General features: G+C 32.8%; 1 protein-coding gene across 1 annotated transcript; it reads left to right on the top strand.

Moving 5' to 3' along the window:
* The first annotated feature begins 2,060 nt into the window (after positions 1-2,060).
* On the top strand, positions 2,061-2,534 carry LOC139504013 (uncharacterized). The gene has a single exon (XM_071294066.1). It carries the CDS (start codon positions 2,061-2,063, stop codon positions 2,532-2,534), a length of 474 nt encoding a protein of 157 aa, XP_071150167.1.
* The last annotated feature ends 14,272 nt before the right edge of the window (positions 2,535-16,806 follow it).

Genomic DNA, 16,806 nt, shown 5'->3' with positions numbered 1-16,806 from the left:
TTGTTAGGTTATTGATGGTCATGTCTATGCTAATTCCGTAATATCTACTCGATTGTTATCCATATCACATCGCGAAGTTAACCTTTTTGAATTGCCGAAATACATCTTTGGTTTACAAAAACGAATGACTTAAGTCACTGGCAGTGGGACTGTTTAGTTTTCTATTTTATTATTAGTGGTGATAAAATAAACAGCAACGTTTAGCCGGAATAGCATCGTTATAAGTGCTGTACCGATAAGCAGAGGTCAATGCTCTCCTTTGGTCACAAATCCTTGCAATTACTTTAAAGGTGATATAAATGCCGTATTGCAAAGAAAAAAATGTCAACCCTTACAAAAAAAACTTTTAAAAACTGGCAATCTAAATTTATCGCTCTTCAACATTGACGTTTTGAGATTTCTGAATATACAAATACCAATTTCAAATAAACAATCTTATGGAAAACAACATCCTCGGTCATGTTGAATAGTGCATTGTAAAATCGCTATTAAACGAACTGTCCAGTATGAAAATATGCTGATAAAACCAAACATATATTTTTCAGTTATTATGCTAGTAATTTTGGGGCCCTTTATAGCTTTTTATATATGATGAACAAATATCTTTCTGGTCGGAAAACGAGACACAACGTTTATTTAATATCATAAATAATTAAAATGGGTTAGTTTCTTATTTTAATGTCCCGTTCTAACGAAACTCTTTTGGTTTTACATCTTCAGCAATGCAAGATTTACTGTCACTATCACGAATTGGCTGTCTGATACGATATATCTATGCTTCAACTCACAAGGGAATATTTTCGCGGTCTTAAGTCTTTGAATTTAAAAAAACAGTCGCCTGATCTTTACATTTACATACACCTCTTCCTTATTGTGACAGTTTGACTGAGTGTAGACTTAAACAGCACTATTAATCGATGGAAACTTTATTTTTAACTTCTGTTTAAATTTTCAAATTAGATATGTTATGTCTTTTAAGTCCAAACTTCCTGTTACGGAATCATGTATCATTTAGTTCGTAGAAAGGCAAATTCATCATTTTTTTTTTTTAAGTAATGGTAAAATAATTAGGGTGTGGCTGTGAAGAATAGGGTCAGTCGGGGACTTGTAAACCACATGAATATAACACTTATGTTAGCCTGTGAAATTGGCACTGTTTGATGCCAACTGAAAATGCTTAATTGAGTGTACAATTCTCATTGAGTTCTAGTAACCAAAATTGAGTTGAGCTTTTGTTTTGTTTTTAATGTGTTCCTTGTTAGAATAATATATAGATGTATCATTATCATCATCTGATATAACAGTATGTCTATTTGAAAACAACACATGATGAGAGAATTTAATAATTTTTGTAACTTCAAACAAAAGACCAGACCAATATCATAGGTATATTTTATTTTGTTGGCCATCTATGTATGGCTCTATAGAAAATATTACAGTAACAACACTGGTTGCAAAATACCAAGTATGAATAAAGAGGAACTACATTGAAGAATAAACTCGTCAGAAATACCACATTTTGTACTCCAGACGAGCGTTTCATCTTCAAAAGACTCATCAGTGACGCTCGAAAAAAGTTAAAAAAAAAGCCAAATGTTGTAAAGAATGTTTGCTGCAAAAATAACGTATACGATGATTTAATGAACTTACATATATGTAATGCAAATATACTACTTTTGTAGATTCACTTTTGTAGATTCAGGATTTTTTTACTACGTCATCATGTTTACAGATGCTCCAAGGGATGATTACATTCCTAGACTGTATGTTTGTTTTTCTAAAAGTGTATCTGTCAGTACACATGTATATTCTAAGGCTGATAAAAATCGAACTGTTGCCTTAAGGTCCGGTACCAATCATGTAGATCTTCCTAAATCTTTTTTTTCCACAGATGGCATTTCGGATAAAGCAATTTATGTAAATTATACTGTACCTATGGTTTTGTATGGACTTATTACTGATACCGCTGTTAATGGATACTTGGCCATACCATCCTGTATGCTTGGTGACAAATACATTGTCTTAACATTTGAACTGTCTAAACACGTGCATCTCAGGAAATGTTTGCTCGGCGTCGTAAGTTTGGAGGGAAATACACTTCTCATGTATCAGCCATAAATGCAAGTGAGACTGTTCTAGTTATCAGCTTTCCGATATATACTCCTAACTATGACGCCTTCATGATGACAATACCTGGAATTCAACATTACAAATCATACTATAATTTCACTGTTCCCACCGGATATACTAGCTTCATAAGTGTTAAATATCGCGTTACAATCGTGAACTCACGATATGATCCATTGGATGGATTCAAAATCGATAATCGAAAGTTGGATTTGACAAAATTATTTAACAAAACAATCAATGATGATTCCTTTGCAACACTCAGTCAGGAAACAAAAGATGATGCTCATGAGATACATCAGGAATTATATTTGAAGTTTGGATTATGGATTTACGGGGAGAGGGAATCTGAAGGTTATGGATATCCAAGCGGAATGGCTATTGTAACATATGTAAGTAAACCTTAACCTTGAAATACCCGAAAATCTTGTTCAAGTCTATCCATTTATGTCACATTCAAGATTTTTGCTATTGTGATATGTTTTATCCTCATTGGTGTTACACTGATCATGGTAACTGCAGTTACCACGATCCCAATATGGCGGAGGTAGAAAGAAGTAAAATCGTTTCCTGCTAATTTCTCCTTGTAAACGTGTTGTTTTCAAGAATTACGCAGCCGCCAGGTTGATCTGTTCGGTTTTGGTATATGTGTGTGTTCTTAATACCATATATGGCCTCATTACAAAAATAAAAGCCATCGAAAATTCAAGGAAGATAATCGTAACTCCAAGAAATTTGTTTGATATGATAATCGTAACTGGACTATCAGATAGTCGTAATAGTAATTTATCTGTTGATTGGGACGGCGAATATATCTAAATATTGCTTAAAAGTTTGATAGTGTTACCAGAATTAGTGAATAAATGGTTCCTTGCATAAGATCACCTTTTGACCCCTCAAAAAGTTATTGGAAGGGTTCTTAACGTGCAGAGAGTGTGGCATACCCTACACAAGGCGTCGGATTTAACATCCCCATTCTAACTGTACGTGGCTGGGTATTTATACATCCCGTAAGCCAAAACGAACACCCTACTCTGGCAAGGTTTTTGCTACCGGTCGGAAAAAGACCAATTGTGACCATATTTCTATTCCCTAGTCACCCTTGTGATGTTTTTTTTGGGGGTGGGGGCAGATATTAGAAGGTTAATCAAAACATAGAAGAGAACATACAGAAAGACTAAGAAAAATACGAAATATGGGATTAAAAGAGATGCTTCTTCATTAAAAAAAAAGGAGGAGAGCGCTCACAAGCATGTTTAACACTGCTACATTCTGTATGCGTTTGTCCCAAGTCAGGAGACTGCAATTAAGTGGATGTCGTTAGCTCTCTCTATGAGTTTTCACATTGTTGAAGGCCTTACAATGACTTGTAGTCGCTTACATCTACATCTTTTGGTCTCTGGTGGATAATTGTCTCATGGGCAAACATAACACATCTTCTTATTCTTTTTTGAAAGTTAAACAACTACAAGTTTCTGATTCATTTCTAAATTTGTAAACAATCTAAATGCAGACTTATAAAGTGATCAAATCTGTGTTGGAAAGATTGGAAAAGTTATGTGCATAATTATTTCATACCATATTTAAGATGTCTATTGAGGTATGGTGGTGAACAAAACAAATGATGTAGCACTATCACGTTCGTTGTTATTATGACACAGTTTAAAAAAAAAAAAAAATCAGCAACTATTATCATTGAAATATTCTGCAGTTACGATTATCTTTCAAGTGATTTGTCCACAAGTTACCATTATCTTTTTTTTTGAGTTACGATTATCTTCCCAAAAATTTTGATAAGTTTTATTTCGGTAACGAGGCCATATTTGATATTTATAGCACACACACACAACAAAAACGTACAGATCAACCTGACGGCTCAGTAATTCTTGAAAACAACACGTTCAAACGGAGAAATTAGCAGAAAACGATTTCACTTATTTCTTCGTCCGCCATATTGGGATCGTGGTAACTGCAGTTACCATGATCGGTTATACACCAGTGTTCCTAGCGGCAAAAGTAGAATGTTGCTTTATGTGCTCCCTTCCTCATGTAGCTTGAGATTAAAAAGTATTGAAAATAAAAAATACACAAAAGAGATTAACAAAAACAGATAAATAAAACAAATTAGTGCGTAATAAAACCAAAAGAGTCATAATTATATATCAAACATATAGCTGGCGAAGAATACTACTCAAAACAGTTTAATTTCAGGGCAAATTCGGTCAAACATCGATTTAAAAAAGGGAATTTTCAGAGATTTTTCAAAATGGCGGCTGATGTATCATATGGAAATGTTGCATCAAATCAATGATTTCTAAAGTAAGACTTTCCTAGATTATATTTATTTTTTCATAAAGAATCTCTGATGTTTCTGTTATTTTCCTTTAGTGATATTTCGATATCATTGATTTCAAAATTTCTTAATAAAAAAACATATTTTAAGTGTGACACGGGAACATTTATTTTGACAGATATTCATCCAGGAGATACTGTTACCAGAAAATAGTTTACAATATCTATAATAAAAAATTTACTTTTCTTTTTTTAAAGGTGTTTTTCAAGTTTTCTGTATATTTTATCTTTCTTTATAAATATATTTATACATTCCTTTCAGAACAAAAAAAAAATGTTTTCATCCTAAGAGAAAAAAAACAATGTCCAATTATAATAGATAAATATTTTATACCTTTAAAATTTCATTCCTTGAACGAACAGGTGAAATCTTACTTGGATTATAATGTTACATCGTAATATATTGTCAGGTAGACGTGCAAACCAAAAGCAACCAGGTGACATTTAACATCCTGTCAGTGTGTATACATGTAATACCAGAGTGAAATACAAAAGTTTTCATAAATGTACAAATAAACATCTTCTCCTTCCCGTGTCAAATCAGAAGAAGTATGTTTCATAATAAACTTAAGGAAAATATGAATATTCTGAAAATTTCTTTAAAAAAATATTTTTTGCTTAAAAGGCATTCAAATATTTATATGTTTCTATAACTATTTCAAAGAAATATTCTGATTCAAATTTTAATTTAAATGAATTTCGATCATTGAATATGATTTTATTGTTATTTATTTTTCAATTCAATATTTAAAGCTAAATCCAGGCAATGAATCGATATAAAGTTTAAATTGTGTAAAAAAAAAGAGTTATTGTATACATTCCAACAGAGACGTATAATACGATTTGTCTGGTTTTAACAAGATTGTATACCCGATAATATCTATCGACAGAGTTATCGGTCCTGAATAGGATTGAAATAGTTGGGTATGATCACTTTCCTTTTTCTTAACTAAATGACAAAAGAATGATGTAATGTTTGCTGAATGAAGTTTCAGTAACATAAGAAAATATATGTTTGTTCCATGCATTATTTGTTAAAAATCAACATTAAAGGATTTAAATTGATTGATTGATTGTTGGTTGCTTAACGTCCAGTGGCAAGTATGTCATGCATGTTCAGGACGAGAACAAGTTAATAATAAATACAATAGGAAGTTTTGTTCATAACAGAGGCCATCCGGGATGATGGTCTGGGAAATTTGGAGTGCCACTAGAAAATGAGGGTATATTGGATAGGGACAGAAATTTTGCCGCGTGCAACAGTCCACATACTCAACCCTTATATTATAGTTGTTGCAATGGTTTTTAACGGGCAAAGAGTGTGGCACTCTCTATACACGAGGCATCGGATTTAACGTTCCCATTCTGACCGGACGTGACTGCGAGCTTAATAAATCCTGCACAGCCAAACGGACGCTCCTCTTCGGCAATTGTTTTACTGCCGGTCGGGAGAAGACCAAGCGACCATATTTCGTTTCCCCAGTCACCCTTGGGGTAACACGGATTTAAAAAATAAGCATAATGCATACTATGGCTCTTCAACTATTTTAGTTCTTATTCTTCCGTGGCTTTATTTAATGTTCTGCCTTTAGTGTCCCTTATCTAGGTTAATCCAGAAAAGCGCTTCATTTCATTTAATCTTCAGAATTTTTTTAGACCGCAATGAGGTTAAAAAGAAGGACTCGCTTATGTATACATTTAAAAAAAAATTAGAAAAGATCGGAGTATTTGGTATAACTACCCGTGCAGATATTTCATACATGTATATTCAAAATGAAAACCTTACACCTTATATGATCTTTTTGAGATCGACGTACCTAGTAAGTGCAATAACGTCCGTAACATACCCATGCAGTGTTATTCAATAAAATTTGTGTAGGGGAATGCTTTAAATAGTGATGAATATAGAGTAATGCTTAAAATTAACTGGTATTAAGTTAATTATATAAGAATGCGACCTTATGAGAATTATCCTGTTCGATGCTTTAAAAATTTACCTAATAAAATGTTACAAGAATGTACTCAATGTAATGCACGGCGATTGTTCATACTGTTTTGCTACACGGGTTTACCTAGCGAAGTGCCGTACGAATATAGCCTCTGCATAATGCAAATGCATAGCTTTCCTATTTATATCAAATAAAATAATAAGGAGATGTGGTATGACATCCAATGAGTCAACTACCCGCCACTGGTTAAATAAAGTCGATGTAAGCAATAACTATTAACAACCAAACTCTTTTCAACAATTAAAGGGACAAAAACATAATGTGTAGGCCACAAAAAACGCGATGTGAAAAATGCAAAAACATTTCCAACGAGAAAATCAACAGCCTTATTCATGAAAAAAATAGTTACGAAAAAAAAATACCATGTTGTGAAGTGACATACTTGAACCAAAGTGAATAACAACCAGTAAAATATTAGTCCAATAATACAAAACTTAAAATGATTTACATTCAACGATTTTTATCGGAAACATTTCATTTTTTTTTGGGGGGGGGGGGGGGGTCAACGTTGATAATAAAAAAAAGTAATATCCTATAAAAAACGTTGAATGTAAATGATATGACACTCCAAATTCTTACATTATTGGACAAGTAATTGGCAGATCCTTACGGGAGTTGGACCCCCCTTTTTGGGCCGATCAATGCATTTGAATGGGGACATATAGTTGGAACCCCCCTTTGTCCTGGGTTGGGATCCCCCTTTTTTAAATGGCTTGATCCGCCCCTTCTAGTACACCACAGGCTTTTGTATTATGATCTATTATCATGAACTAAGTGAAAGCATAGAGCTGGCCGAGTGCGAGATCTTCCTGGATAATCATTGAGGTCGTTTATTTAAAGCATCCCTTGCAGTAGACTTCCGTTAAATTAAAAAAAAATCTTTAAAATGCTATCGAAATGTATTAAAAGTCTGAACTCATTTCACCTCTCATTCCACTAAACATTAAATTACAGTTACAAGTACCACAAAACTTTCCTGACCTCTTTTCTTTAACCGTAATGATATATTCTATTCATTCATAATCTTGAATTGAGACTAATTGGGAATAAAACGTTACTTCAAAATTACATTTTTTTTCTCTAATTTGAAATGATGCACACAGGCACAATAAAAGAAAACAAATTTTGCTTTCTCATCGAAATTGGAATTTGAAAAAGAAGAAATGACGTGTTACATTTTTATCATACATGAATCATGTGTATTTTTACTTTCAATTTCAATTTGGTTCTAAATTTAGATTAAGTTTTCCCATAAATTTCGGACGGAATAGAAGACACCTGTTTGACGCCGTGCACAAAGCTGAGTCCACAAACGTAACGTCTTCAAGTTACTAAATTCATTTACGACGTCGTCATTTATCCCCAGAAAACATAAACGTAACAAAAACACTGGACACTCAGTTTATCACATAACTTTTAACATAAACGTTCTACATAATGCTTTTCTAATGAACAATAAAGTACAGCAAATGCGGTCCAACGATTTACAGAAAAGAGCGACGATTTACAGAAAAGAACCGAAAAGAACCGAAAAGGACCAAAAAGAACCGAAAAGGACCGAAAAGAACCGAAAAGAGGATATATATATATATTTATTAAATAAAGTTAAAACAATGTATATATACACGGATTTTTGTATATTGTTAACAATTCTTCGTAATAATAAAATTGAATGCATAATTCAAAATTTAGATTGTGTATTTATAAGAATATGTGAATTTACAAAAAAGAAACAATTTAACATGTTTTTTTAGTAAATATATTTTTAATACAAGTCATGCATGCTTAATTATCATTTATTTTTCATCAAGAATTTTAATCTTAATTATCATTTAAATATTTGTTTTATTGCCCAGTGGCATTGGGTATGGTAATATAAAAAATATACATGTCAGCATCAGCATTTCCTCTCGGATGTTAGATGTCAAATATATTTGTTGCACGTGATTTAATTAGCGTATAGATAAAGGGTGTGAAAAAATTAATGGCCTGTTGATTTCTATTTATTTTATCTAATAAACCACTTAAAACAGATATATGTAGATTAGCGAAACGATGTCCGATGGTGATAAATATTGGCCTGCGCTACATGTATCTATTATAGATAAGCTTGTTCATGGAGATAACGGGACCTTTCTTTAACGATTTCAAATCATAGACAAGTTTAACGTGTCAAAGTCATAATTAATGTGTATTAATTTAACATGTAACACACACACACAAAACACAAACAAAGGCAAACAAATAGAACAAAGTACTCAAACTTATTAGTATTTATTCAATAATTCCTGTTAAATTTTCTTCATGTTTTATATGATATTTTCTATTTTACGTGATATACATATAATATACTCATTCGCAAAACTTTATAAGGAATTGTTGAAATGTTCCAACTAATAAAATTAGCGACCGAGATTGAACAAAACAGTGCATGTTTTATAATTTATAAAATATAATTCATGTAGAACAATTGTTGGACAGTCATAAATTAATATTTCTTATTCACTTGTATATCGACAATGAAAATTTTATCTTGCAATATTATAAGGTAATACATGTACATGTAGACAGAACCATATAATATGTCACTGATGTATTATGTACACGGCATTTGAAACTAAACCTTTCAGAAAAGATGAAAAATGGAGTTGGGATGCACAGAAAGGACAGATTAGATATCGAGCAACGCATTTTTGGAAGAAATGGCATATCTAATGCAGACGATAGTGCCGTTTTTGAAGAAAAGTGTGAAGAAGTCGAAGAATTCTGTAAGGAGAAATTTCCATCATTGAAAGGTTACTTTTCAACGGTTTTGAAGCCAGTCCTTAAAGGGAAAATATATGAGCCGCAAAATGCGGGAAGAATTGAAAGAGAGTGGACTAACAACAATAGTGAATCGTACAATCATGTTCTGAAGATAGCTGTTGATTGGAAGCCTCAGTCATTAGTTGACTTTGTAATAAAGATGACAGACATGGTAGAGGCAAACTATAAAGATTTACGGAGAGCAGTGATAGGGAGAGGACCTTATACGCTTGCGAGCACACACGAACATTTTCAGATTGACAGGCATGTTTGGGCAAACAAAACTTTAATGGAAAGGTACAAATATTTTGCCAGGTTCCGCCGATACCGTATGAAGACCAAATTGGTTAAGTCAACAGATGGCAGACGAGTGGTCAATGAAGCTAGGTCGAAAGGAAAGAAGAAAGGTCAGAGGAAAAGGAAACTGGCTGATAGGACAACTACGATAAAACGCCAATGTGTGCAGTAAATTTATTTCAAAAACAAACGGTGTGTAATTTAATGTATTTATATGTGTAGATATATTTCTCAGCACTAACTACTTATGCTTCATGTTTTTCATTTATATAGGTAAAATACACTAATAAACCTGGAGCACATTAGTCAATGTCAAGACTAGTATTAATTGAATTATAGTATATTGCTATTATTTTGTTGCGTGTTTCCTGCAGTATTTTTTTTTATTACTTATATTACATATCTATTGTCTGTGTATTGCATATGTTATTGTTTGTATGCTATATGCCCTCCTAGAGGCCCTTATTTGGTGAATAAACAAAATCTTTTCTATTTTTCTATTCTATAAGATAGGCATCCGACCCTACCTGTTGTTTCCAAATACATGTGAGTTAAAATTAGTCCTGTCACAGTATAAGGTTTTTAATGATTAAATGCAATTTGCTTATTTCCTTCTATTACAAAAAAAATCGATATTCTTTTCGGTTCTTTTCGGTCCTTTTCGGTTCTTTTTGGTCCTTTTCGGTCCTTTTCGGTTCTTTTCTGTAAATCGTCGCTCTTTTCTGTAAGTCGTCGAACCCCAGCAAATGCACATTCTGAAAATATGAATAAATGTAAGCTAAGAGTACTTTAATGGAAATGATAAGCGACTATGTCGTGGACCCTATTCAGAAAATAGCGTTAAAACGACATTTCTTTAAATTGTAACATAACAACTGGACATTTAAAAAATTGAGGTGTTCAGCCTAAACAATCGAATCATTCTTATTTTGCAGATTTTTTTAAACCTCTTGAAATGCACATTTGGAAAATCAAGCCATTCTAAAACAAAACAAAATGCATTACATAATTTTCTTTATCGATTCCTCCATTTTCGAATACAATTTCTTCAAATTACTACTTATTACACATAACGAACTACATTCTAAGCGCATCCACAATGGTCGTTATTCAGTTTTTTTGCTCTGAATTTCGTAAGACGACATAGTCCAAATCTGAAAAATTCTACTTTACAAAAATATGGGGAAAAATGTTGAATTTGTATAAATTTCAGGTCAAAATCTGTAGTTCATGCTTATTCAATGTTACAAGTTACACATGTTTTTGCCGTTGACTCTGATTGATTGTTGATTGATTGTTGGTTGCTTAACGTCCAGTGGCAAATATTTCATGCATATTCAGGACGAGAACAAGTTCACAAAAAATACAATAGGTAGGCTGATACAATAGAGGCCATCTGGGTCGGAGAAATTTGGACTGCCACCGGAAAAGGAGGGTATATTGGATAAGAACAGAAATTTTGCCTTGCAACAGGCCACCTACGGACCCCTCAGAGAGTTGTTGCAAGGGTTCTTAAAGTGCAAAGAGCGTGGCACTCTCTTTACACGAGGCAGCGGATTTAACGTCCCCCTTCTGACCGGACGTGACTGCGAACTTGATACATCCCGCACAGCCAAACGGACGCCCCACTTCGGCAAGCGTTTTACTGCCGGTCGGGAGAAGACCAAGTGACCATATTTCTATACCACAGTCACCCTTGGGGTGTCCATTGACTCTGTGTTCGTTTCATACTTTAAAGATTTAATTTTGAAAGCCTCACTAGTTATGTGTATTTTAATTGTTAATATTCATAATTTTATCATAAAAAAATCCACATAGAAAAGATATTTCAAACACGGTTGCATAAAACTACTTTTAAAAGCGTATTTTATAGTTGCCGTCAACTTTGTGCACGCCGTCTTTATTTTCTGCACATGTAGAAAAGGTTGAAAACTGGAAGGTGAATGACATAGATTTTACTTATTCTAAGATAAATGTTTAGAGTGATCACTTTTTAGTTTACTATGAGTATTTTTTGGGGCCTAATTTGTTAATTTTCGTCTTTGTTCTTCCGACTTGTAAGTGTTGCTCTAGACTAGTAGTCAAATTATATTCTCTTGTTATCGTCTTATTTTCTAAATGGATATATAAAACATGTCCTAAAATTTTCATTTGCACAAAATACGAACATGTCAACGTTTTTTTAATCTAATAATTAATTTCACATGTCATTCATTAATTGTTCGGTAACATAAAACTTTCTGTTGAGTACTGTGTGTTTTCGTTCAAAGCTACGGCTTTTAAAGTGATATTGTTGGGTCATTCAGGTTTCATTTTAATTAATTTAATATCAATAGAAGTAGAATCGTCACATGTTTATTTATTTATAATTCTGTTGTGAGGCGTTTTTACAATCTGTTGATATCATAAGTTTTACACGAAATGCCTTTCATGTCCCATTCGTCTTAAACAAAAAAAATCAACTGATATTAAAGTCAGGCTGCACGAAACAATAGAATGCTTTGATTTCTAACTGGAGTAATTCATATAATTTCTCATGAATAGGTTTTTTAAGACAGCACGGGCGTGCTTGTTGGATTATGATAGACCGCACGAAGTATTTTCTCTTTCGTGTGTCCTTTCTTGGAGTAAGGGAGATAACTTGTGTAACTAACGTCGAACGTTATTAATCCCGTATTCCGCTAGGGGCGTGCAATTACGTACACTTTGCCAATTTCCCTCTTGGGGTACCATTTTGGGGTATTTCCTTATGAGCGTAGTCCAGGCGGTAAAACATTGACATATTAAGGAATTAGAAAGGGAAAATGAACTTAATTAATAACATTTGATATACATGGTATATAAATAACCAATTTGAAGACATAAAAGTTTAAATTCATAAAAGTTTGACCATTGTTACTTTACGTTGTCATGGTCGTGACGTGGTTGATGAAATACAGTAGTTCCGGTAAGGAGGCGGGACTTATAGGTTAGTTGAGGTCATTGACGTATAAAGCTAACGTTTATACGTATAGCTTTATCTGTATAGTAAAATAGCTGATTACAGTATAATTAGACAATATACGTATAGTGTCTTGAAATATGAAATTTATTTGTATGAGGCTTAGAAACGGGAAAATGCGAGGTTCTACCGAGCATTTTCCCGTTTCGTGCCGAATACAAATAAATTTCATATTTCAAGACACTATACGTATATTGTCTTTATACTGAAATCGAAAAAAAATATTTAAAAATGAAAAAACTATGTAACAAAAATTGTTAAAAAAAGTGTTTGGAATTTCCCTCTTGGGGTACCATTTTGGGGTATTTCCCTATGAGCGTAGTCCAGGCGGTAAAACATTGACAAATTAAGGAATTAGAAAGGGAAAATGAACTTAATTAATAACATTTGATAATCATGGTATATAAATAACCAATTTGCAGACAAAGAAGTTTAAATTCATAAAAGTTTGACCATTGTTACTTTACGTTGTCATGGTCGTGACGTGTGTTGTTGATGAAATACAATAAGGAGGCGGGGCTTATAGGTTAGTTGGGGTCATTGACGTATAAAGCTAACGTTTATACGTATAGCTTTATCTGTATAGTAAAATATCTGATTGCAGTATAAAGGACTATAAAGATTCCTGTTCTGTGCATTTTTTACACAGTTCAAAAACAATTTAAGACTTCAGTAGTTAAAGTCATTATCTTTATTTAAACTACAAGATTAGTTATCCATATACCTACTTGAACTAGTTTGAGATTATCTGTGCGCAAACCCCAAAACAAATAGATTTTGAAGAATATCCAGTCTAATTTTAATCACATAATCATTTCTGTATTGTACACACACAAATGGAAGGCTATTAGACGTGTTTGGAAAGTCGATACTACTGTTTGCGCTCGTGTTGGACGGAGGATGAAATATGATTTGGGGGTCATCTCCAAAAGTATAAATACTCTATCGTTTTTTATTACCTGTATGACCACTGAAATACGTTCTTCATTATAGTATTCAAGTCATAATCAATCGAGCATTTTCAAAGACCCAAAATTAATTTCTAAATGTGAATTTTAAATCAATTACGTGGTATATTGAAGATAATTATAACCCATATATGTAGTTTTAAATTTAATCATTTGATTACGGAATGCAAAAAAAACCAAAAAAAAAACAATGAGGCAAATCTTAACCTTTGGAAAAAAAGGGGACAGGTTTTTATTTTATTTTCAGATTCAACAAATTCTTGCAAAAAATAAAGGAACAATAGTTTTGTCCCGCCTTATCTCCCATTGGAAACAAACTGTCGTTTTACTCTCATTCTGGAACGATTTTGAAGAAAAAAAAGATTTAAACAAATTTTGGAAATCACAAGACCCCTGTTACACAAGATAAATGGTTGATGATCTATTTTAAAGATGCAAATTTGGGATTTTGTGCTACTTTGCCTAAAAACATAATCAGTGTATGATTGGGAAGCATGTGTTTAATACGAAAATGAGTCCAGCACACAATTCAACTATTTGATTTAGTTCGTTCCAATGATTTCTCCATAAAGTTCCAAACTATTCTGAATGTCTATAAACGTCCTATTGCGTTATAACGATAAACACGAGATTCCGAAATTTAAACATTTCTTTTTCCCTAAGGAGTTTTCTGTCTTAAATTATGTTTATTTTATGGTGTAATAATTGGTGGTCAATTTACCTTTGACTGATGAACGTGAAAATGATTTGGGTTCTAGATATTCATACGGGTTAAGTATATGCCAAGTTATGCCAATATATGTCGGAACTATGACGAGTCTAGAGTGTTAACAAGGATATCGAAAAATTGTATGTCCAACTGCGACCTTGACCTTGAAAATAAACAGGATGCAAGATGTTCACCAGGACTAAGTATTACTAAATTTGGTCAAAATCCTAAAACGATGTTGAGTCTAGAGTGTTATCACAAGGAAGCTATTAAATCAAGAGTGAAGTTGAAATCATCCCTTCGTAAATTTTACGGACGCCATCACGAGTTGGTTGGCCGTTTTGTACGGAATATCCGTTTCACAGATGATAGCGGATATGTTCCCATATCCCGTTCCTTTTTTACGAATGTGACCTACCGAATTAGTCTTATTATCGGGTTTCACTAACATGAGCAACACGCCGGGTGCCACATGTCGAGCAGGATCTGCTTACCCTTTCGGAGCATCTGAGATCATCCCCAGCTTTTGGTGGGGTTCTGGTTGCTTAGTCTTTAATTTTCTATGTGGTGTTTGTGTACTTTTTTTGTCTGTTTGTCTTTTTCTTTTTTAACTATGACGTTGGTTATTTTCGATTAATGAGTTTGAATGCCTCTCTGGTATATTTCATCCCCCTTTTATCAAGGGTGTAGATCGAGGTGGTAAGACGGACGGAAGAACGGTTAGACGGGACCGTTACACGAACCCCCTCCATTTTGTTGACGAGATGATAAAACCATTTGAATAGTTTTATTTTACACGATGGCAATGGGGCACGAAGGGTCGATTACATTACATTTATGAAAGCTCGTTATAGGGAATGAGATTGTAACTACGAGAAACAATGTCAGCTGAGGCTGATTTTTTTTTTAATGTCTTGCAAACTTTTTATTTCTAAAAACAAAATCATTAAAAAGTTATCATCTTATCAAAGACGATTGATTATGTTATATAATATATAAAAAAATAGATTATTCACATGATTGATATACATTTATCTAACAATTAATTTATTAAACATTTTCTGTTCCTTGAAAAAAATTATTTCATCAGTATCAAAGACACCAATTTATAAAGGTAACAAAAATATTAAGTATTTGTACATTTAGGGATGGTCCCCAAATCATTTTCTATTCACCTTCCATCCAACACGAGCGCCAACAGTGAACATCTATCATTGCTTATTTTGGCAATACTTGGAATCTTCTATCACGCGGATATTTTGTTCTTAATTTGATGTCTGAGATATTTTATTTGATTCACAACAATGGTATTTACACACGTAAAACACAATAATTAAGTTGCAAAGGTTCTAATTAGTTATCAAAAGTACCAAGATTATAATTTTATACGGTTGTATTTCCCGTAGTTAATATCGTTAGTTTGAATCCAGAGCTATTTATATCAATGTACAACACGGAGAGTTTTTATTTGCTTATCACAAATCAACATGATTATGCAGACTATGTTGAACATTTTAATCATAAGTTTAAGATTAGTATCAACATTGAAATTTATATAACTCACCAAACAAGGTTGGTCATTTTAATACATCAGTTAACTGCTACCTTTGACCTTTTTCATATGCATGATATCTCCTATCACGCGGATATTTTTAATCGTCCAGAAAATCCAATGTCTATTTTTATACATAAGTTGCGTAGATTTTAAATTTAATGTTTAAGATAATTACAATTTTGATGCCCTACTCGGGATTGTTTTTCTCTTAAACCTACAGTTGTGATATCAGGGTATTTTCTCTTTACAAAAAGGGAAAGGTAAGCTACTTTTCTTATTCATATTATATTTTCTTCAAATAAAGTGAAAGTAGCTATGGATTACTGACATTTGTAAGTTTAAGTCCCTTTGAACATCTGAAATTGTGAATTTGACTAAAATCTATTTAATTACTCATTTTCGATAAGAACATCAAACTCTCCTCACCGTACCTGTGCCACCAAAATGTTTGCATCTGAGTGTTAATGAAGAAGATAAATTCAGAAATTCATATAGACGGATATTTTTAATCGTCCAGGAAATCCAATATATATTTTTATACACAAGTTGCGTAGATTTTAAATATATGCGGGAATTTCCTCTATTAATAAACCTACAGTTGTGAAAACAGGTGGATTTTCTCTTTACAAAAACGGAAAGGTAAGATCTTTTTTCGTATACATATTATCTTTTCATAGGTACAAGTGAAAGTAGCTATGGTTTACTGACATTTGTAAATTTTAGTCCCTTTGAACATCGAACATTGTGAATTTTACTAAAGTCTATTTAATTTCTCACTCGATTTCTCAGTTTTGTTAAGAACATCAAACTCTCCTCACCCTACGTGTGCCAACAATTTTTTTGCATCTGAGGGTTTATGAGAAAGATAAATTCAGAAATGAATATAGAAAGCAGAAAAAGTGCGGATATTTTTAATCGTCCAGAAAATCCAATGTCTATTTTTATACATAAGTTGCGTAGATTCTAAATTTAATGTCTACGAT

Source organism: Mytilus edulis, chromosome 14 (genome assembly GCF_963676685.1).
Source record: "Mytilus edulis chromosome 14, xbMytEdul2.2, whole genome shotgun sequence".
Lineage (NCBI taxonomy): Eukaryota > Metazoa > Mollusca > Bivalvia > Mytilida > Mytilidae > Mytilus > Mytilus edulis.
The sequence above is the reverse complement of the archived record's forward strand: the minus strand, read 5'-3'. Positions and strand labels throughout refer to the sequence as shown.